Source organism: Rhinolophus sinicus, chromosome 14, assembly GCF_057876585.1.
Source record: "Rhinolophus sinicus isolate RSI-liver-muscle chromosome 14, RSI-T2T, whole genome shotgun sequence".
NCBI classification, from domain to species: Eukaryota; Metazoa; Chordata; class Mammalia; order Chiroptera; family Rhinolophidae; genus Rhinolophus; species Rhinolophus sinicus.
The window spans coordinates 70,363,583-70,386,289 of NC_142514.1; the positions used below are offsets into that span (position 1 = coordinate 70,363,583).

The 22,707-nt window shown below is 40.4% G+C and overlaps 1 protein-coding gene across 1 annotated transcript in view; it reads right to left on the reverse strand.

The window, feature by feature from the left end:
- The window catches only part of DIPK1A (divergent protein kinase domain 1A), a 90,141-nt gene extending 80,323 nt beyond the window's left edge, over positions 1–9,818 (reverse strand). The window contains exon 1 of the mRNA XM_074335143.1: positions 9,666–9,818. Within this exon, the coding sequence (XP_074191244.1) occupies positions 9,666–9,719 (54 nt within the window). The 5' untranslated portion in view covers positions 9,720–9,818. The remainder of the gene's footprint in view (positions 1–9,665) is intronic.
- Between the last annotated feature and the right edge of the window lie 12,889 nt (positions 9,819–22,707).

A 22,707-nucleotide genomic window follows, 5' to 3' on the forward strand; every position in this document is an offset into this window, starting at 1 on the left:
TCAAATATGAAGCAGCGTACATGTACCCTGATTATAAGGAATTGATGGAATATGAGAAAAAACTATCTAATTGTTATTGATCTTAGAATCTTGACAGCCCAGAAATTATGACCCTGGCCCTGGAGAGAAGAAAATGTAATCCTAGCACACAAACTGACTCTACACTAAGTATTTATAGAATCATGTTTGAGGGGGTACTAAAAATAGAGATGCCCTGCATCTTAGGTCAGAACTAACTTTGATATGGTTGGTCTCAAGTCATAAATTTCAGGACCCTAAGGAAAGGACCAGCTGAAGCTGTTTCACTCTTATTTTCTATAAATGTGGCACCAAATGATATAGCCAGTTCCTACCTGCAATGCTATCGCTGAAGGTGGGAGCTGTTTTCATTATTCAAAAGATCCAGCACTCCATTACCAGCTCAGTTCACTTGGATTTGGGGCAGATGACAGAAGAAATACCTGCTCCCTACAGCTAAACATAAACAGGTAACCATTCCAAAAAAGAAGGTATACTGGCTGTTCAAAGGAGAAATTGTGGCCCATGGTGATGTCAAATCATAACCCTGTTACTTCCTTACAGATCCCAAAGACTTGGCTTTAAATTATCATTCTTTAATTGGAATGTTAAAAAGCAAGCAAACATGACGTATAAGCAAAAAGGAGCTTTTTATAGAGAATGTGCAAACATCACATGTTCTCTTTCCTACTGGCAAAAATATGGTTTAGCTTCTGGGAAGGGACAAATCCTTGTAATGCTTTGCTTAATAACAAGATGCATGTGTCCTGGTCTGTTAATTCTATATGCCTTCCGGACAAGGAGAAAATAACTTCATGTTGCAGTCAATGGGTCTCAGATTCATAAGGGACAGTTTCCTTTATGGAAGAGTTAACAAGTCATAATAATGTAATACTATTTATAGTTCTCATCTGTTAGAATCAACATATATGGAGACTTAGTTGTGGTAACAGGACAAAATATAAGTTACCAACTTTTATACTGTAAAAGTGTCGCTGACAGAAAGGGGGAAAAACAGCTGGAAGAAGGAGCACATGTTGTAATGCCCCTTCTTAAAATGGGGGGGAGCGGGGGAAGGCGGCGGAGGAGGGTCAACAAAGACTGCCAAAAGTGAATGAAATGAGAAATTGTGTTCTCAATATCCAAAGTTACTAAGTAATAGAAGAAGTAAAATTAATAATACAACTATTAAACACTGGAAGAGAGTGAGATGACTAGTGTAAGAAAGCTAAGTACTCATTTGTTAAAGTGGAAAGTCAACAGGTATTACCTAAAGTTGATAAATCAAGAAAGAGACGTAAAAATCTATTATCAGAGCAGCGGCCCCAAAGCTTTTTGATCAGACAACCCTCTCGGGAAAATATTTTAGAGCACAAATCCATAACATCTATATATTTACTTACTTTTATAAACTTATGACTATACTAATCTACTACAAGTATATTATAACTTACACAAAAATAGAAATTAAAGTATATAAGGATATATTTTATAGGGGGATGCTTAATAAATTATAACAGAAAACAGAAAAATCACCAGCTATTCTGACAGAAATAAACATTTTAAGATATAAAAAAAGTATATGAGAATAAAATTTCAAATAATTTCTTCCAGTACCCAAATTCAGTATCTTATAAACTTCCCAGGATGTATACAGTTCCCTTGAGCCACATAGCTCTAGAAGTTAGAGGTACGGCCACCAGGAAATCCAAAAAGATAAGTGGTTCAAAGAGGCTACCTTTCAGGAGTAAAGGAGGTAGGAGGAAGTGAAAGGGGAGATTTTATTTATTGTATAAACATTTTGCTTCATACAAGGAATTAGTTAATCTAATCAACTCTGTAAAACTCTATGTCTCTTACAAGTGTTTATGCTGATTTTTTCATTCAGCAAACAGTTACTGAGCATCTACTCTGGGCTAGGGACAGGGAATAGAGAGAGGAGACTGACACGTCCGCTCTCAAGGAGATCAGTTTGGAGCAGAACACGTGAAAAGCACTGATGACAATTCAGTATCATAAGCACTGTTAAGAGAAGTGTGTGCTGGGTATGATGCACACAGTCTGGGGCACAGAAAGGTACACTCATGCTGTGTGGGATGTGAGGGAGGGAGCACTGAAAGGTCACCTCCTCTTTGAGTTGAAACTTAACAAACAAGTAGAAAACTGAGAATAAACCAGGTGAAGAGGGGTGCAGGGAAATTCAGGAAGGGCATTCTGGGCAAAGAGAAAATGGTGGGGTAGTCAGGTTGACATGTGAGAGAGAGCACGGTGTGTCTGGGAAACTAGAAGTTTTTCAGGATTGCTAGAGCAAACGGTGCATGAAGTGGTAGTGGCAGGAATGAAACAGCAAAACAGGAAGGGACCAGAAATAAAGGGCCATGCTGCATAGTCTCCTGAAGGCAATGGGAAGCCACTGGAGGATTTCACCAGCAGGGAGAGCGACTTGATCAGATTTGCACTTTGAGGAAGATTACTCTGGAAGCAATGTGAAGGATGGATAAGAATGGGTCAACGAGGCAGGAAAACCATTCTGGAGGCTACTGCAGTGGGTCTAATTAGACAAAAGGAGAGAATCATGGTACCAGCAAGAGACAAAAGGCCACTGGTACAGGAAAAGGTGCTTACCATCATTAATCATCAGGGAAATGCTAGTCAAAACCACAATGATACCACCTCACACCTGTTACAGTGACTATCATCAAAGATAAGAGATAAGTGTTGGCGAGGATGTGGAGACAAGAGAACCTTTGTGCACTGTTGGTGGGAATGTAAATTGGTGCAGCCACTATGGAAAACAGTATGGGGGTCCTCAAAAATTTAAAATAGAACTACCATATGACCCAGCAGTCTTACTTCTGGGTATATATCCAAAGGATATGAAAACAGGATATCAAAGAGATATGTGCACGCCCATGTTCATACTACAATAGCCAACATATGGAAATAACCTAAGTGTCTATCAACAGGGGAATGGACAAAAGGTGTGGTGTGTATGTGTGTGTATGCACACACAATGGAATATTATTCAGCCATGAGAAAGAAAGAAATTCGGCCATTTACAACAAAATAAATGGACTGAGAGGGCATTATGCGAAGTGAAATAAGCCAGACAGAAAAAGACAAATACTGCATGGTATCACTTATATGGTTGGAATCTGAAAAGAAAAAAAAAAAAAAAAAAAGTCAAACTCATAGAAACAGGGAGTAGACAGAAAAGTAGTTGCCAGGGACTGGGGGGGGGGGGGGGGCGGGGGGGTAGGATTAGGGAGAAAAATTCTGACACATGCTACAACATGGATGAACCTTGAGGACATTATGCTAAGTGAAATAAGCCAATCACAAAACAAACAAACACATACTGCATGATTTTACTTATATGAGGTATCAAAAAAAGTCAAACTTACAGAAACAGAAAGTAGAATGTGGTTAGCAGAAGCTGGGGTGGGGGGCCGAAACGGGGAGTGGTTCAACAGGCAGAGTTTCAGTTTTGCAAGATGAAAACATTCTAGAGATCTGTCACCACCAATGTGCATATAGTTAACACAACTGTACTGTACACTTAAAAATACTAAAGATGATTAATTTTATGTTTTGGGCCACAATAAAAAAACAAAAGAAAAAAAACAACCACAATGCCATGATAATATCTAAAGAAGATAATTATTTAATTTCATGAAATAGCCAACCAAAAAATAAGAACTACTTATTTCCAAAGAAAAATTCATCCACCAATATTGTTTTTTAAAAACATGTTCACATGACAATATCCTGGTTTTTCTAAACTCATATACTTTTTTACATTAAAAGGTTTTAAAGAAAAATTATTCACAAAATATTTGAATGTCTAGAAATAGATATGCTAAAAATATAACTTTTTTTTTCACTCAATGTAAAAAGTAGATATTTAACAGAACAGTACAGTACTGTTTTTAGAGGCAACTCTAAGAAATGAAAACATTAAAATGTCCCTAACTGCTAAAACAGAGAAAACTTCTATAGAAAACATAGAACAACACTATAATCCATCAAGATGAGAAACTTGGGGCGCTGGTAAAATGACAATGAAGAAATGCTTTTACTGTCTCTCCACCCTGAGAGGGAGGGGAGGGTGAACTGTGCCGGAGAATTCATCATTCATCTGAGTTTCTAACAGGGGTAGAAAAGCAACTAATGGTAATAGCAAATGGCTGCATTACAATTCTATGCTGAATTTAAGACATTAAGGGATGTATACGCTGTCTGTATACACACCAGTCTCAGAAAGCTAATCATAGTTCTGGAGATTTTGTTTCAGGCAAAAGCTTAGCTCTGAAGAGCAGGTCTAAAAAAGCTTATGAGAATCGTACCACCTGTGGTCCTTCTCCCTCTAAAGACTTTGGAGAATAGGAACAATCACCTGCTCTAATTATCCTTAGATTTAAAATAATCCTGGAGGCTAAAAACGGGCAAGAAACCATATTACTCTTACTACAGTATTTGTCAACCTTGTCACTATTACCAGTTAAGCTGTATCAATAACCCTATCTCGCACTAAATCCCAGAAAATATCCACATTGTCATAAAGAACCAAACCGTCTACAGCAGTCATGTTTGAAAAATAGGACTAATATAAGCCAAGGAGCCAGCTATCAGAAATATTAAACAGTGCTAATACTCAAATTAGAACTTGCCATCTATTCATTCATTCATGACAGCCTTACTGAACACATATCAAAACTAAAAATGACTGGTAAAGCAGTCATTTTTAAGAGGATGCCTCAAGAAATTTAAAACTTTTGCAATCTTAAAGGGCTTAAAATCCTTTAGAAGTAACCAAATATCTGAGACTAATTCCATTAGACTGTCACTAGACATTTTTTATATGCAACAGGACATGAAGGTAAAATGACTGGAATGGAAAATGTGTATAACCTAAGTATAGAGAAATTATCCTAAATTGTCTTAACTTTCATTCTTCAGGACTTAATGATAGTGAGAAGGAAGAAGGTATTTTAAACTAAAACCAACAAATTATAGGGCTGCTGTGTTATCAGTCCCACTCAGACTATGAGTAAACCCTAAACAAAGTAGATCCTAATTTGTAGAAAACACACTGCTAAAAACAGACAAATGCAGGTGTCTGGGTTGCTACACCCAGCAGGCCTAAGTAGTACCACCGTAATGGTGTGTGGAAGAGAAACACTGCCTCAACGGGTTACTACACCCAGTTTCTGATCTCAGAGGCAAGATTCTACAATGTTTAACGTACCAAGTAACATTTAGCCCAACAAACCAGGAAGCACTATTTCCTAGGTAAGGTTTCAAAAAAAATAGCTGGAGAGGATGGAAGCATAATGTAGTGTGCTCTGAGAGGGATGCCTGGCCAGGAGAAGCTTGTTGCTCAGGGGTTTGTTGGTTATCTATTTCAGGTAGGTGTGCCTGCACACCACTCCTCTGGAAAAAGTCCTCCTGCACCTGAAACGCTGGCACAGGTGGCATCTGCAACAAGCGGCAGAGACAGGGACCACATCAACGGGACCAACTCAGTTCTTTTTTTTTTTTACAGCTTTATTGAGATATATCATTCACGTACCGTACAATTTATTCATTTAAAGTATACAATTCAATGATTCTTAGTATAGTCACAGAGTTGTACAACCATCACCAGTATCAATTTTGGAACATTTCCATTACCCCAAAAAGAAACTTCATACCTATTTCCCCCCAACCCTCTCAGCCCTATGCAACAACTAATTGATTTTCTGTCTTTAAAGATTTGCATACTCTGGACACTTCATATGAATGGAACCATGTAACATGTGGTCTCTTGTGACTGGCTTTTTTCATATATTTAATGTTGTCAAGGTCCATCCATGTTATAGCATGTATCAGTTCTTCATTCCTCCTTATTGATATGCATATTCTACTATATAGATATACCACATCAGTTCTTTTCCTCACAAGCAGTAGAGTCTCTTTTGCTATATAAACAAAGCTATAAACAGCGATTAGGTCCCACATTAGTCCATAAATGCCATTTAACCCATATTATAGCTGAAAATATATCTTTAATTGTATAATACTACAGTTCTCTAGAAGGGTTATCAATTACCACAGTGATCTCTGGATTAATGAAAATACTGGGAATGAAGCTCCTTTATATTTAAGTGAACTGCTTAATTTTTTGTTTTCTTCTAATATGAAAGAGGAAGAAGCAATTACAAGCCCTAAGGCCTGGACACCTCAGACCACAACTGTTTTTTGACCCCACCCAGTTGAAAACAAACTACAAAACTGCACTTATACATGGCTGGTCTTTGTAACCTCCCTCTCTTTTTTCTGGGCCCTTCATCTCTTCCCCCTATCTTTGAAATACAACTCCTCCTGTACTCTTCATCCCTTCCCCTACCCCCAAACAAAACAAGATCTTTTATACCTGTTGACTAATTATAGCCTCACTTTAAAATAATACATCACATGACAACGTTACCTAAACCAGATATTTATTTTCTAAGACATTCTCCCAAGACATGAAATGAGAATTAGTTTCCCTCAAATGAAGAATTTCCAATAGGAACAAGCTGGTAAGCGGAGAGTTTTTCGTTTTGTTTTTGCAGAGAGACCCTCTCAAATCACAGTAAGCCAAATGGCAAATCAAATTTAGTCAGTCCTCTTGGGGTAATGCATATCTAGGAGGAGAGTGGGGTGTTATTAATTTCGTTAGGCATGATAATGGTAGTATGATTATGTCTAAAAATATCCTTATCTGCTAGAAATGCACACTGAGGTATTTGGATGAAATGATGTGATATCTGCTTCAAAACACTTTAGGTAATTGGAAGGAGGATATAGGGAGGGGGAATGAAATAAAATACTGATAATTGTTGAGGACAGGTGATAGGTACCTGAGAGTTCACTATTCTTTCCTGCTTTATGTACATATAAATATTTCCATAGTAAAGTACTTTTAAAAGAGAGAGATAAACTGTTCTCTTCTTCTAAGGTGGTCTTTTGCTCCTTTCCTTTTCCTTCATAGCACTTAATTGTTGTCACTATAGATTTCTGAGATGATTTAATTAATGTTTATGTCCCTGGCTAGACTTTAAGCTCCATGAGGACCACAAAGGTGTTTGCTTAGTTCCCATAGAATCCCTACCACTTCACAAAGTTTCTGGCATGTGACAGGTATCCAATAGATATTTATTAAGTACGTGATTGAGTCACTGAAATAAACATATCACGCACCTAGGTCAATAAATGCTGAATAAATAAAAGAAAGAGGGGAGTAGAAAGCCAGGGACCTTTGGTTGAAGGAATTCAATATGTTTACCTATCTGTATTTACCAATTAAGTCCACGCTTTTCTATTAAAATTGTAATAAAGGTGTAACAAAACAGATTTTACTTCATCTAGCCCATCCTCACCACCTAGCTGTGATGTACTCAACTAAGAACTACAGTCTCCACTTTATGATACAGAAACTAAGGAACCAAAAAGTTATGAAACTTTTCAAGGTCATAATGAACTAGATGCACAAATGAACGCCACTCAGCTCTTATTCTAATGCTTCATGCTCTTCCTAAAGGAACATGATTTTATTCTCAAGAAAAAGAAAATAAAAATAAAAAAGGAAAAGTAGTACTTTCACAACCTTCAGTGGTTGTGAAACTGAGTAGCTGTATAACAGTCTCAGTTAAAAATATTTTATTTTGACTTTGCCCAAAACAATTTCAAGTTTGAAGCATCTAATAGTAGAGGAAGTATAAAAAGCAGATGGTGAGGCATTTAGGCAATAGGAACGGAAGAAGATATGACACTTGAGTAATCTGAAGGCCTTTTTTAAAAAAACTGGTTAAATTCAAACAGTATGGCAAGGGACAACTAACAAGAAAATTCATAAACAGAATAAATACAAATACCAACACAATGTTTAAAATACCAGTCCCTTGCAATCCCAAGTTTTACATTTACCTCAAATAATACTATAATCAATAAAGTTTCTGTTTAGTCATTACTTTATATAGAAATAGCCCAGTAAAATATCACTATCCCTCCAAATCCTTTTGAAATGCTTAAAATCTGAGTTTACCTTAATTTGGTAACAGATAATGATGCACACAATCAGAAAGGCAGAAATACCAACTGTTTGCCATTAATGAAAGCATAACTATTTGTAAAACTAATCTTGGCTAATCTACAGGCTTTTGTGCTATAATGCCAAAAAAGGTCACAGCCATATCTTTGGAGAACATTTACAGCCAAACAAATCACAGTCTGCCACAAAACGTGAAAAATTTAAAATAAATAGCTAGTTTTAGTGAAAATCATTTTAAATAGCCCAATAAACTTATTTTGGGATAGACTCTGGAAAGGTGTTTTTTGCTTACATACAAGTACCTGGCTTGGCTTGAATTCTAGACTGGGTTGCTCCACGGTTACTCAAGGCACAAATACTACTGGTGGAGCTGCTGCAACGACTCAGGGCGTTCAGTTTTACTCCTACACCCTTCCTATCACGGGTTGTCAAATCATGCTTCCAATCTGCAGTACATCACACTCATGGCAGGGTTATGATTTATAACCAAACAAAACGTAAGATTTACTTGCCTCATCATGGTTTCTTCTCAACTTTTTAAATAATTTATAAAAACACCAGTTGAGCGTGAATCCCGTCCCAAAATAATCTATCAATACCTTTAAGCCTTTTAATGTAAGCGGTAAGGGAATACTGTCCCCTGAACGCAGACAACACTGCTGACCCACGCGAGGCATTGATTTGTAGTTGTTTTTCCAATGGGGTGATGGATTTGCGCTCAGTTACTCACGATGTCTACTAGGTCCCCCTGGTGACCAAGAGTACATGAAGGCAGTAGCGGGGTTCGAAGACAAGACTGGCAGCGGAACAGAGGGTGGAACGGGAAATCATGAAAAATTAACACGCGAGCAGTGCACATGACATGACTGAGAATTACGTTTGCCTTTCTGGGGTATTTGAGATCGCCACCAAACACTGTCCCTTGCCTTTTAAAAAGCAAACACCCATCCGACTCACTCCGTCTTCCAAGCCCTCGCTCCCATTTAAATCACGGGTGATAGAAAGACCAAATCAAGGGGCTCAGCACGAGGCACACGCCGCTTCTCGGGGTTTGGGGAAACACTGATGTGACAAATTGCCATAATATTCTAAAATATGGAGGAATGACACACCACTTTACCTACCACTGATTGAAGACCTAGGACACAGTCGCGACTACTGGACCTGCGGGGCCCACTAGGGAGGGGGGAGGAGAGCTCTGGACCAGGGAGAAGACTGAGGCACGTCCCGAGCCCGGGCAGCCGAGCACCGGCTGCTAGGGGCGTAGAGTCGCACCCGGGTCACGTCTCGGGGCTCTTGGGATGCTAGGAGTGCGAAGGCGAGCCGGAGCAGAGCGACCCGGCCCCAGAGCCCGGCCGGCCGAGGCGCGGGACGCGCCGGGGCAGCGGTGGGGGGCGCGGGCAGAGCCGCCGTGGGGGCTGCGGCGCCCGGGCGGCGGGGAAGGCGCGCCGCCAGGTGCCGGACGGCAGGGGGCAGCGGGGTTCGAGCGGGCGCAGATCCAGGAAAGGAGGAGGGAGGTGGGCGAGTCCCGCGCGGCGAGGGAGGGCGCGCGGCAGACTCGCCGCCGGCCTACCTGGAGGTAACAGGGTTTCCTTAGCCAGGCCCCCGGACAGAGACTCCTCGCCATGATAATCACACATCGCCCCGCCGCGCCGCAGTCAGAGGCGGACCCGAGCGCTGGCGACCCGGCTCCCCGCCTTCCCCCGCCTCCCCGCCCCCAGCCCGGCCGGGCCCGCCCACTCCTCCGCCCCCGCCGCGGCGCGCGCCTCGCTCCTCCCGGCTCCGCTGCGGTGACGGCGGCCGGCGGCCCGAAGCCGGGCCTCCTGTTCTGTTCGTCCCGCCGTCGTGGCTGTCAGAGCCGCTGCCGCGGACTCTGCCATAAAGGGGAGTCGCGCCTCGCCTCGGCCGACACAAATCCAACTGAGCCTCACGCTTAAAGGGGAGGCGTGTGGAGGAGGAGGGAGGGGGCGCCTGGGTGTCACACGCTCCGTGCGGGGAGGGGCGGGCCGGGCGAGGGCTTGCGCCGTGGGGTCGGAGCGTCGACCCCCTCGGACCTTGCGGACCTGGCCGCGGGCTCCTGGCTCCGCCGGGCGTCCTGCCCAGCGGTACTGACGCTGACTTTGGACTCTGCTCCTTCAGTCCGGACGTGTCTGGCCGGGCTGTATGGAAATTCAAGGGAAACTTGGGGCTCCTTCCCTGGGGACGGCTTCGTTCTCCCTCTCATGGTGGCGGGTGCGGCCCGGGGAGGGGGCGTCCGCCGCAGCCCGAGACACCCCACAGGCTCATCCCAAAGACTGGGATCTGCTCCCGCTGCCGGGCCAACGCGGACAGGGCTCCTCTCTGCGGGACTCAGCGTGCCCACCAAAGCGTTAGCCTCCAAGGGCCTTAAACTGTTCTAAAATGTACTTTTAAAAAATTCTGACCTTTTTAGTTTGTATTGTTTTCATACAGCTTCAGAGTTTTCCTGGCCCCACCCAGGAAGGCTGATTCAAAAGAAAAGAAAAATATTACTGAATTAAATACAGTCCCGAAGACGGGAGACCTGGGATGTGGCAAACTACTCAGTTAAGGCTACATAACGCAGGGTGTGGTTTCTTTTTGACAATGAAGGCCAAATAAGGGGAAAAGAGCCACCCTAGTGAGACAGCAGCTGTTGATACGAGTGACTTGTAGTGGAGGAAGATGAGTTTTTGCTTCTTTTTATCTCACATACCACCTTTCACAGGATGCCAACAAGGTTTAGGTGGACATTTAGAACTCACTTAGAATTCATCAGGCCTGTTGCTCTGAGAAGTTTGCCCAGAAGCAAACATTTACACACTCTCATTGTGGTTTTTACCTGAGCCTTGTTCTGGTGCTTTATGTTTCTGAAAAGATAACGTCTTGTCCACCCCTCCCCCAACCCACACACAGACACAGGTTTTAAACCTGGACGATATTTTTTTGCTGTCAGGTAAACCCATTTTTCATTGATTTTCAGTTTGGGTTAAGAGACTTAAGTAGTATAATTTCTGAGTAAGCTAAGAATGGATCCTACTGGTTTAATTCATTCTTTCATTCATTCAGTAAATAAATACATTAATCATCCAGACATTGTTTTAGTGGATGGGGTTATATACATGAACAGAACAGACAAAAATCCCTGCCCTCAGTTACCTTTTTGGGGGTGGGGCAACAGGCAATAAATAATAAATGTCATAAATATGAAAATCAAATAGGATAATAAAGCTGATGGAGTATATGAAAAAAGAAAAAACAAATCAATGGAGATGAGGAAGACTACAAGTAGAGTAGATGTGAGGAGGAAGATCAGGAATTCCATTTTGGACATGTTACATTTGAGATATCTATTAGAAATATCCAAGTGGAGATCTGCAGTGGGCCCTTGTATATGAGTCTGGGGTTAAGGAGAGTGGTCCAAGCTAGAGATACATGAGAGAGCTCAGCATTTAGATCATACTTAAAGCCAGGAAACTGAACAAGATCACCAAGGGAGTGAGTGTAAATAGAACTAAGGATGAAGCCTTGCAACCTCAAAGCAGGAAACGTGAATGAGCCAGCAAAAAAGACTGAGAAGGAGCAGCCAGTCAAGCAGGAGAACAAAGAGTGAGATGCCTAGAAACGAAGGGAACGTAGTGTATCAAGAAGGAGTGTCGTGTGGGGCGGCGTGCGGGGCGGCCTGCGGGGCCTCTGGTCCGGCTCCCCACATAAGAACACAGGATATGGCTAGGCCCAAAAGGAACACCCACAGAGCCATAGATGGGGGAGTCATACCACTGTATTCTCTCTGGCAGCTGGGGGAGACACAGCAGTAGTAGCCACGTGATCCACAGTCCACCATTCACTTCTCTGCCTGCCAACCAACTAACCAATCAAGGCAGCCCTGCAGTTACACCAGTAGCCACTTGGCTAACCGGTTACAGCTGATGGCCAGCCATTCACAGTTGATGGTCATTCACCACCCAAGCCAGCACCTCCCCACACGAGGCTGAGAGCCTGGAAACTGCTCTCTGGGACTCTGTCCCCACAAGGAGTGAGTGTTCATATGTGAGTGAGGACTGAGAATTGGCCATTGGGTTTAGTACCATTGGTAACATATCAGTGGAGCAACGGTGAAAACTTGATTGGAGTGCATTTAAGAAAAAATGGGAAGAGAGGAATTAGAGATGGCTAACATTATAAGCAATTCTTTTGAGAAGTTCTACTGAAAGGGGGAGCCCAAAAATGGGACAGTAATAGTGGTGGAAGTGGAGTCAAAGTAGGTTGACCAGAAAATTGGGAGAAATATTTGTTTTTGATGAGAAGAATCTGGAAGAGAAGGAAATTTGTATGTAGGAGCAAGAAGAGAGAATTGTTGGAGAGGTGCCCTTGAGAAGGAAAGAGAATATAGAATCTAGCACACAGGTGAAAGGATAATGTGTAGACAGGAGCACAGAATGACTGTTCATCTATGGAAACAGGTAGGTGGATAGAAGCGGTGGTGCAAATCTGGAAGTTCTCTTCCGGTTGTTTCAGTTTTCTCAGAGACATAGGAAATAAGGTCATCAGCAGAGAGGAGGTGCAGAAGAGTAATGGAGGCATGAGGAGAGAAGCTAAGGTGTGAAATAGTCATCAAGGAGAATGGAAAGATGAATGGGCTAGAAAAAATATATATGCTTGCTGAGTGTCATAAAGGGCCCACTTGAGTTCACGGTCATGAATTTAAATGGGACAAGTCAGTATGATTGTGCTTTTTTTCTCCAGCAGTAATCAGCTGCCAGGGTGGAAGGCTCAGAGTAGGCTTAGAATTCTATTTAATCAGGTTTTGCCAAGGAAATAAGAGCAAGGAGAGAGGAGCAAGGAAGTTGAGGAGGTAAGTAAGAGAGTGATTATGATTCCCATGGAGTTTAAGATAAGGAAAGAGTGGATCTAGAGACATTAAGGACAGAAAAAAAGTGCTAGGATCAATGAATTGCAAGTCCTTGTGGGGTTGAGGGACTATTGGAGTCAGAGAACAAGAGGGAATGATCTGGAAAGATAGAAGGTGTATAATAAAGAGTCTGGTTCCACTTTTGATATTTTATGACAGCTTTCAAGCCCCACCACTCCTCTTTTCCCTGTGCCCCATATCTAGGAAAACTGATAACAAAGTCCAGATACTCACTCCTTTGGTTCCAAAGGGAAGTTCAAACCGTGCAAGACTCAGCCCATGTGGGGGTTTCACCCCCAAACCCAACCACCATAAAACCCTAAGACAATCTCATTTCTCTGCCCCCTCAAGTGATACTCACACCAGCTTGGAGCCTCCCCTGCTCTCCCTAGAAAGATTCTTTATGTGAGTAATAAACGTTTTCATACTCTCTTGGTACATGTGTGGCATCAGTCTCGACATCCAAACCAAATTTTAGGTGGAGTCCATCTCACTTCTCCAAGAGTGACTACCACAATATGGTAATTAGAGTGGGATGCATGAAATTAAGATGATGGAGACATGATGAAGTGTAGGTGGAGTGGAACAGTGCAGTGAATGGCTGAGAAGTGTGGAATATGGTATCATTGGAAGAAAGTCAAGGCGAGAGTGTCATAAGGATTATCTATGTTCATATTGAAAACAAGACTTAGGACAGGAGAGGTGCTGGAGAGTTGCCAGTAGCCAAAAGCTAAAGTCCTTGAGAAATAAGAGTGATTCATGAGTGAGTAGATGATTAGCACAATGAAGAGAGTGGCAACATCAGAGAACATGAGTTAAAACAAATACTGAACAGAGGGAGGAATTAGGAGAGAGGGAGAACGGCCTGAAAGAAACAATGAAGAGCAAGGAAGATCCCTTTCCCACCTCCAAGTCCAGTGGTACGAAGGTTTTGGAAAGGCTGTGGGGACAACAGTATCCATGGGGGATGAGCCAGGTTTGCTTCAGAAAAAGAAGGTGAAAGAAATAGAGAAGAGATTGAGCATACAAAGGGTTTTGCTTATGATACACTGTGTATTCCAGAGGACACCGTGGAGGAATCTCAGAAATTGGGGAGTGGTGGGAAAAGAGTTCAAAATAGGAGATATGAAGAGCCTTGAGTGGGGTCAGTGGGCAGGAGATGAAGGGTTACCTGGGAGTCTGGGATTTCTTGTGGTAAGGGATATAAACAGGAATAATGACAAAGTTTTAACTAAATGGGAAGAAATGATTGTTCAGTTCCCACTTAAAGTCAACAAAGATTAAATGTAGTTAATATTTTCTTATTTGAAATGGCAAAATTAGATCATTTTCATTTCAAACTTGGGTGGTTTCTTTGTAGCCACATGTCCCAGGAGCCTGAGAGAAACCTTGGGCTCAAGCAGCCCTCCAGGGGCCAGGGTGGAAAGCTCAATATAGGTGGCTTTGATGAGTTCCCGTACTACTGGGCTTGCACTTTTGGCTTTAAATCTACCTGTATGAGTCCCAAGATGGATCCAAGCATGTTGGCCTGTGGCGAATTTGGGTAAGCAACTTTCTACCTCTTGATTAGACCCTCCTTCATGCTCTCATTACAGTGGCCCTGCAAATTCTTGATGTCCTACACCGGACGTAACAAACATCTAAATTTACCTGTTTGCCTGGCATCTATCCTAATGGAGCTGTAAAGTTTCTGTTTTCTTAAGTAAAAGCCAGTTAATCCAAAATTAATCTATATGGTTGTGTTCAAAGGTACTAATTTGTAGCCTCTTAATCATCATTTGTAATGATACTTTGGCCTTCCAGAGACAAAGAAGTATCTCCAGTGGTATCAAATATAGAAAAATCAAGATCAGTGGTCTTCAAACTTTTTGTTTGCACACTACCAAAAGAATTTTGAAAAATAAATGTACTCCTTCCCCATTTTTAGATCAACATCCAAACTTTTTCTCATAAAATTAAACAATTGTAAAGGAAATGATAGGCGGTATTATGTTGTAAATATTGGCATTTAAAAATAAAATGGTCACACAACTCTTAAGTATGGAATAAGAGTGGAATATAAATGCAGTGGTGATTTGATGCTATTTAAAGGGTAAATAAAAAATTATTTCTTTAGCCATCAAATATGTAGCATTGTTCCCTTTTCTTCTTCTTGAACTTTTGTAATTCTACTTCCCTTATAGAATGTTACCCTCGTATATATTTTTATGCATTCTAATCTACTTTTCAACCTACCATACTTCTCTGCCATAAAAAATAAAACTATATTTTAATACCTTTTACTTTAATTTTTAAAATGTATTTTAAGTTTTGAATATATAATACTCATGTGGTTCAAAAATAAAAACTAAATAAAAAGTATACCTTGAAAAGTGTTATTCCCACTCTCATGCCTTTCTGCCTTGTTCCTATCACTCATGGATAATCATTTTTATTAATTTTTAATGTATTCTTCCAGTGCCAGTGTTCCTTTATGTATATAAGTAAAAACAAAATTGAATATGTATTTTTTAAATTGAATATATATTTTGTCCTGTTTTCTTACATAAAAGATGGAGTACTTTACTACATTTTTTAAAACATTGCAGAATGACAATCCACTAATGAGAATAATGAACTAATTAGACCAATATCAAATTGCACTCCCAGTAAGAACCTTTCCTTTCCCTTTTCTCTTGATAGTGGGATTGGACCACAGAACTCGATTCACATTCTTCAAGGACGTTTTGGAAACCTACTGTGCTTTTAGTTCTTTAAATTCAATACCAATGAAAGCAGAGGTTGCAAATGGAAGCCCTAGGCAGGCATGTTTTGTTTCACCCAACATTTACAGGTTGAGACATAAAGATCCATATTTCTGACTGTTGAAAACTAGATAATCGGCTACCCAACCCTTTCATTCACCCAACAACAATGAGCTGGCACTGAGTACACTTCCTCCTCTATGTGGGGCCTGTGCAGTGCAGTTTGCCACAGGCTCCCTCACTCCCTAATTTTCCTGCTCCAGCCCCCAGAACTTATTTATCTTTCCAGTCTGGTCCCTGTAGGCATTTGACTTTGTGACCTCTGAGTTAGCCTCTAGTGAGTGATTTGGGAAAGTAGACACAATTGGGACCTTCTCAGAAGCTTCAAAATCAGAGGCAAGGAAGGAACTAGGGAAGAGAAGAGAGATTAGGCTCTGGATTGATGACTCAGTTAAAAAAGAATCTGTTTTCATGAAATTCCCCAGAGAACAGAATAAAAAAACGAGTTTTACACTGTTTAACCTACCTCCACTAGATGGTATAGGGTATTGGTAAGGCAAGGTGGTGGCTGAATTTGCACCCCAGGAAAAATGAAATCTGTTGTGATTAGCTCATGAGAACATAGACTAAAACGAGAGACAGTGCTCTCTTTTATCTTCTATAAAAAGGCAAATTGGATATTGAAATAAAAAAATACAATGATTCTGTAATTTTCCACTAACACCACCACCAAATATTATGACTCTATCATGTCCAAAATATTATAAAAAAATGTTAAGATGATAGAACACAAGAAACTCAATATGAAGTAGGACAGGTATTTTTTTGTATCTGATTTTAATATGGAATCTTTCCGAAAAAAAGAAATGATTAAAATTTGTGGGCAACAGTGTGAGGGATATAAATGATAAACGTCTAAGTTTTGCTTTGTCTTGTGCACCTGAAACTAAAAAAAAAAAAAAATTTGTGAGCAAATTCTAATTCATTTTTATGTCCCGAATAGCTAGCATAGCACCTGGCCTATAGAAGGTAATTCATAAACATTTATTGAAAGAATGAAAGATTTAATAAATGAGGCTGCAAGGAGGTTAGAAATAGATTTTTAACCATGTTTTTTAACTTGAAAGCAATATTCAAAATCTGAAACAGAATCATGAATGACAATTTTTATTCCATTACATATTGGTACATTCCCTGAAGAAATAGTGGGTTGTTTTGGAATAGTTCCTTAAGGAAAGGAACAGACTATAATAATTTGGTGCTAGATTTTGTCTGACCTGAGGCATAATACTATAATTCTGGGAACTGAAATTCCCTTTAATGAAAATATTGAACTAAAAGACTTATATTAAGAATTCACAGTGACTGTAGCAAGCCTGTCAGAAATGATCATATAAAACCTGTCACATGGGAGTTATTAAAAGGGATTACCTTATTATGATGGGTTATGAACAGGTTATAAACAGCAAGATATAAGCACTTGTCCTGAGACTGAGAATATCTGCAGCCCCTGGCAATAGTCTTAAGGTTTCATATAAACAAACTGTCAATGTCATAATATTCAAATATCATTCCACAATATGGTTTCACTACCCTCTTAATTTTGTGGAAAATGATATGCCATGCTCTCTACCAAAGGGGAAAATTGCCTAGAGATTTCGTGCCTCAAGAGATGACCTGGTAGCACAGCCAGATCACGGTTCTCTGGGTGATTTGTGTAGTGTTTAGTGTTTTCTTCCTTTTGAAGACCAGCCCTAAATGTTTCCCAATACTCTTGAACATAGGAATAACCATCCAAATACAGGAAACATCCAGTTCTCTCAGATCACAGCAGCGATCTTAGAGGACCCAGATGTTTCCTCACTGATTACCCCCAGGAAAATCCAGTTAGAACCAATCAATTCAGAAAATGTAATAAGTATCCCAAGCTTCTTGTGGAGCATATTCCTTATCTTTCCTGAGGGTGTTTTCTTTTTCTCTTTTTCAGTGTTTCCATATAGAGATTAGGAGCTATCCGGGAGACAGACTCTATTTGTCTGGTTCTGCCACTTTCTGGCTGTGTGACCTCAGGCAAGTTACTTAAAATCCCTATGCCTCAGTTTCATCTTTATTAACAGGTTGATAAATTTACATGCAGATTAAATGAGGGTATATGTTTTAAAGTTCTTAGTATAATGCCCGGCACAGAGTAATCACTACCCACTATCCACACATAGACGTATAAAACGCCATGCTGAAGGCTATGTATGATGATTTTTTTTTTAAATGAAAAGAGACAATAAAAGGAGTTATTTTGTTTTTCAAGTCCAAGGTGTAATTGGAGAAGTAGATTGGTTTACAACCATTCTTGTGAAACTTGTTGTTGCACAAATTCATGGGGAGCCAGCATCTTCAACAAACCTTCCCCAAAAGCTTTAGGTAAAAACCTATTTTTGAGTGTTAGGGGAATGAGCTTTACCACACAAATCAGTTTATTTAGTAAACAATACTAGTTCCTTTAAGTACCAACTCTTCTAAAGCTTTTGACCATTGTTACATTAATAGGGATCTTTTTGAAGTAAGTCACCCATGTCCCTGTCTTATTAAGCAGAATATAATGAACATAATTTAATAATTTCTTGCTGCTATAGTATAATACAATACGAAATCATATATCTGGCATCTCTGGAGCAGGCTGGGTAGGGCCTACATACCAGAGAGGGGAAGAGAATCAGTCTTGAACATAGCCATTGGGATAGGATCTGAACTTGGGAATACTGACATGCCAACTGGTGTTCAAAATATTTCAAGGTATCAGACCATAGTCCAGAAAAGCAGTTGTCAATGTGTGGCCCAAGGCAGCAGTTGAACACCAAGTCATGTTGGCACAAAATCAAATATCTCATAGGAAGGCAGTACTCTGAGATTCAGACCAGCAGGTTGGAGGTGGTTAATTGGACTGTCCAAAGATTGTCAAAAGGTCTGTCCAAAGATTGTCAGGGTCTGTAACTGCCATCTGTGTAAAGGGCAGGGCTCTAAACCTAGAGTTGATCAACTGTACTAGACTGGCAATTGGAAGATAAATTTTAGACTACGGACCAAGAGTAAGGTCTAATTATAAGAATAGTGACACATGGAAAAAGCTACAGTTTAGAGTCTTATCAGTGTCAAGGATGACTTAACCACGGGTCACAGACTGAGGGTTTGGAATTGTTTGAAAATCTTTCTCAGGTGAGGAGAGATTGAGTCATTTGCCCAAGGTCAGGCTGCGAAGCTGCACAGCCAGAATTCTTTAAACAGACTGTCTGGCTGCCTACGTATTTCTGCTGTTTGGCTCCATTCACTTTAAAATAAAACAAAGGTTATACAGTATTGCTAAGAATAAATCTTTTTGCCATCTATCTATTGTTCTAATAGAAAAAACAAACGTCCCAGGGAATATGCCATCTTCTTTACCTAGAATGTTAAGCCTCAGGAGAATCAGAAAGAAACCATTATCATCTTTTTTCAAACCAAAGAAAATATGTCACTTAGTGCTGCGGTTCCTACAGAAGTGCTAGGATTTACAAAACCCAGTTGTTCTCAAGGCTATGTTTTAAGTGGTAGATTTGGTACTTCACCTCCACCAAACCTTATGTTGAAAAAAAAAATTCCAGCATGCTGGTGCCCCTCATCTCCTTTAGGTTTGTCTTATTGGAGGTGCTAATTAGGAGGGAATGAAGAAACTGAAGAGTGGGTAGGAAGAAACTAAAGAAAGTTTGATTATTAAAAAAACAACAACAAGTTGAAGTACTAAATCATGGAATCCAATTATTTGCTTCATGACTTGGGCCCATTGCATTTGCAGAGACTTGAAGCTACAGTGCAATTTGAAGCTGAGTTAACAGTAGGAAGACATATTGGAACATTTACTTACTATTCTGGAAAATATAGAAATGGCTGGATTTGTTTTTTTCTAATTCCAAGGAAAATTACAACTGTGCAATTCTAGAGTTACATAATCCATAAATTTTCAAGGGACAAGAGTGAAGTACATATTTATTTACAAGAAAAATATATTGTTGGTATGAAACGGCTTGCTAAATGTGTACCTTCAGAATTAACTCTTAAATTCCTATAACCTCTCAAAAAGGAGCCAGTGTATCCCTTTGAAAATGGCACAATTCAATTAGATTACTTAAACATTGGTTTCAAATTTTAAAAATAAATTTTTCAAATTTTAAAAATAAATTCTCTATTATAAGTGTTTGTGAATGTTAAAATATTTTACCCATTTTTTAAAAATCTAAATTCACATGTTCAAAATTTGGTAATAAGCTAAAAACATTTAGTTCAAAGGAACCAAGTTTTCTTGATATGAAAAATAGAAAATTATTAAGAATCAGTGCTCTATCAGCGTTCCTATTTTTAAATTCTTCTTAGATGATTATTTTATTACTTGTGTTACCAACAATAAACACCTTTCTGTTTGAATTCAAATCTTTTAAACTGTATGTTCTCTGTTTTTGCCTTCCTGAGATTCATATCTAAAAAAGGCTAAGCAAGCCTCCACTTTACTCTTGCATTTCCTTTTTCCAAAGGGTATTTCCTTTTGATTGCTCCACCTTAAGCCCTACAAATGTCAGTTCTGGGACTGAGAACAATGGTGGTGCTTTGCAAAAACAGGTTAAAAAAAAAATCAAACAGGTAAGGGAAGCTGGCAGTGGATATCTGGTAGGCAGTGGGCCATTGGGCATAGAAAAACAGGAGTTGAGAAGTACACAAGGACTGAAGAACAGGAAAGATCAGTGATCCAGAAGCCAAAGACAGGCAGAATTTTGAGTGTGCCAGAAGCTAGACAAACAGATAGCAATTAAGTTGACCAGAAATCCCAAAGGAGTTTTAGGAGACCAGGCATGCCAAAAACCAGGTCGGTGTTAAGGATCCCTGTGAGTAAAAGGGTGCTCAGGAGGTAAGAGCACAGTCTCTGCAAGAGGTCTGGACAGCAGAAGTCAAGCACTGAGGCAAAGAAATCTTCAAAGAAACCTTGATTTTTAGGCCAAATGGCATCCAGCTTGGTACTGTCAGGAGAAGAAGAAAAAAGGAAACCTTAGTTGCCCAGGCAATATGGAGTTGGGCCAACCAGAGCAAGTCCTCCCTTTTCCTTCTGTTAACGAAATATTTGACTCTATGACTAGATTGCTGGCTAATTTTCTTCACTTTTGGACACTTTTATCCAGATAAGAGTTCACAGCACTCTGTTGCTTTCTTCCTAGGTAATGTGGAGTTCTTAATCATTCCCACAGATGCGACACTGATTCAACTTGGCAAGAGACTTACAGCGTCTCAGGACAAGTTGAGAACTGAAAGTAGATCCTGCTCGTTGACTCAGCAGCATTGGAGAGCTTGCTTCTTAATAATCCCACAGCAAGTTCGAACCTGTTGTCTCTAGGACATCCTATTCCATCCAAGTGTGGGTCTGATTTTGTTCCAAAGGTGGTTTTCTTCTTAAAACAGAAGTATTGACAGCTGGTACCATGTTATATTCTCCCTCTTTCCAGGATGCCAACCAAATTCTACAGATATGAAAATATGGTGACATTTCCTTTCTCTTTATAAAATACAGGTCTTTCAGAACCCACCCCCCATCAAGGCCATCTGGGGAAACGGGATATTTCATCTCTGTAGGCAGAAGAATTTGTCTGTTTCACTTCCTTCTTTTAAGATGGGGACCAGCTCATGATGTTACTTTGATAGATAAATGACATTCTGCTCATGCCTTACCTGACTGGGTTGATAACAGAAGTTGAGGTATTTCCTTAGAACAGGGGTGTCCAAACTTTTGTCAACATTTTTTACCAAGGGCCATATGCGGTAAAATACACAAATAGCCGGGCCACTCACTCGAGGTGAAGTATGTATTGCCTCACCTGGTTTATTTAAGTAAACTAAATATATTTTTGGAATTTGCTGCGGGCCGATTAACAATGGATTGCGGGCCGCAGTTGGCCCGCTGGCCGCAGTTCTGACACCCCTGCCTTAGAAGATAAGATTTCTTTTACGTTAGGTTCGAGGACTGAGAACTGGTAGACCCAGTTTTTCCATGCCTCCCTCATCTTCAGAATCACTACAAGGTCTGACAGGCAATTTTGGGTCATATTCAGTCTTGTGGAGACCTCAGTGGTGAGTGGTATTTATATGGGTTTGGATCAGACTACCTGAGTTTGAAGCCCAGCTCTATAATGTTCTAGCTGTATGGTCTTGGGTAAGTTACCCAATTTCTCTGGTCCCTAGTTTTCTCATCTTTGAAGATAGAAAGTCATACTTAAGTCATAGGCTTGTTTTGTGGATTAAATACACCTGAAAGTGATTTGCATATCGTAGGTTTTCTGTGGACATTAACAAAACTATTAAGTAAAAGCTTTGGTACCTGAAGGAGATGGGGCAGACACCAGTTCCTCCAGGTTACACGTCACAAGACTACTTACATCTGAGACTGTTTTTTCATGGTACATAATTTGATTTTCAAAAACCCCCAAATTCCCCAAGGGCTCTTTTCCCATAGATGGCTTTCTCTTGAGTAAATGGAAATTTCCACTATGCTGGTCCCTAGAGAAAGTTTACCTTAAATCCCCTTGTGACTTTAATGGTAACTCAGTAGGTAGCTTGGTGTCACCATGTGCTTAACAATCAGAGTTTAACACACAAGAAAACAGGCTTAGAAAAGTGGGATCATTTATCACAGTTCACATGGTCAGTCATTATTTAAAATGGTACATGAGGTTAGTGGCATTCCATCTGTCTATTCCTGTTGCCCCAGCTGCCACTACTGTCCCTCAAATGTCTGTATTCAGCCACAGGGCTCTTTTAGTTCCTCCATTGCACTGTGTTCCCTCCTACCGCATGCCTTTTCCGTTCCCACTTCCCCAAATGCTTCTTGCCTCCCCTTTGTCTCTCCTGAAACCCCTAGTTATCCTTCAGATCTCAATTCAAAGAAGTGGCCC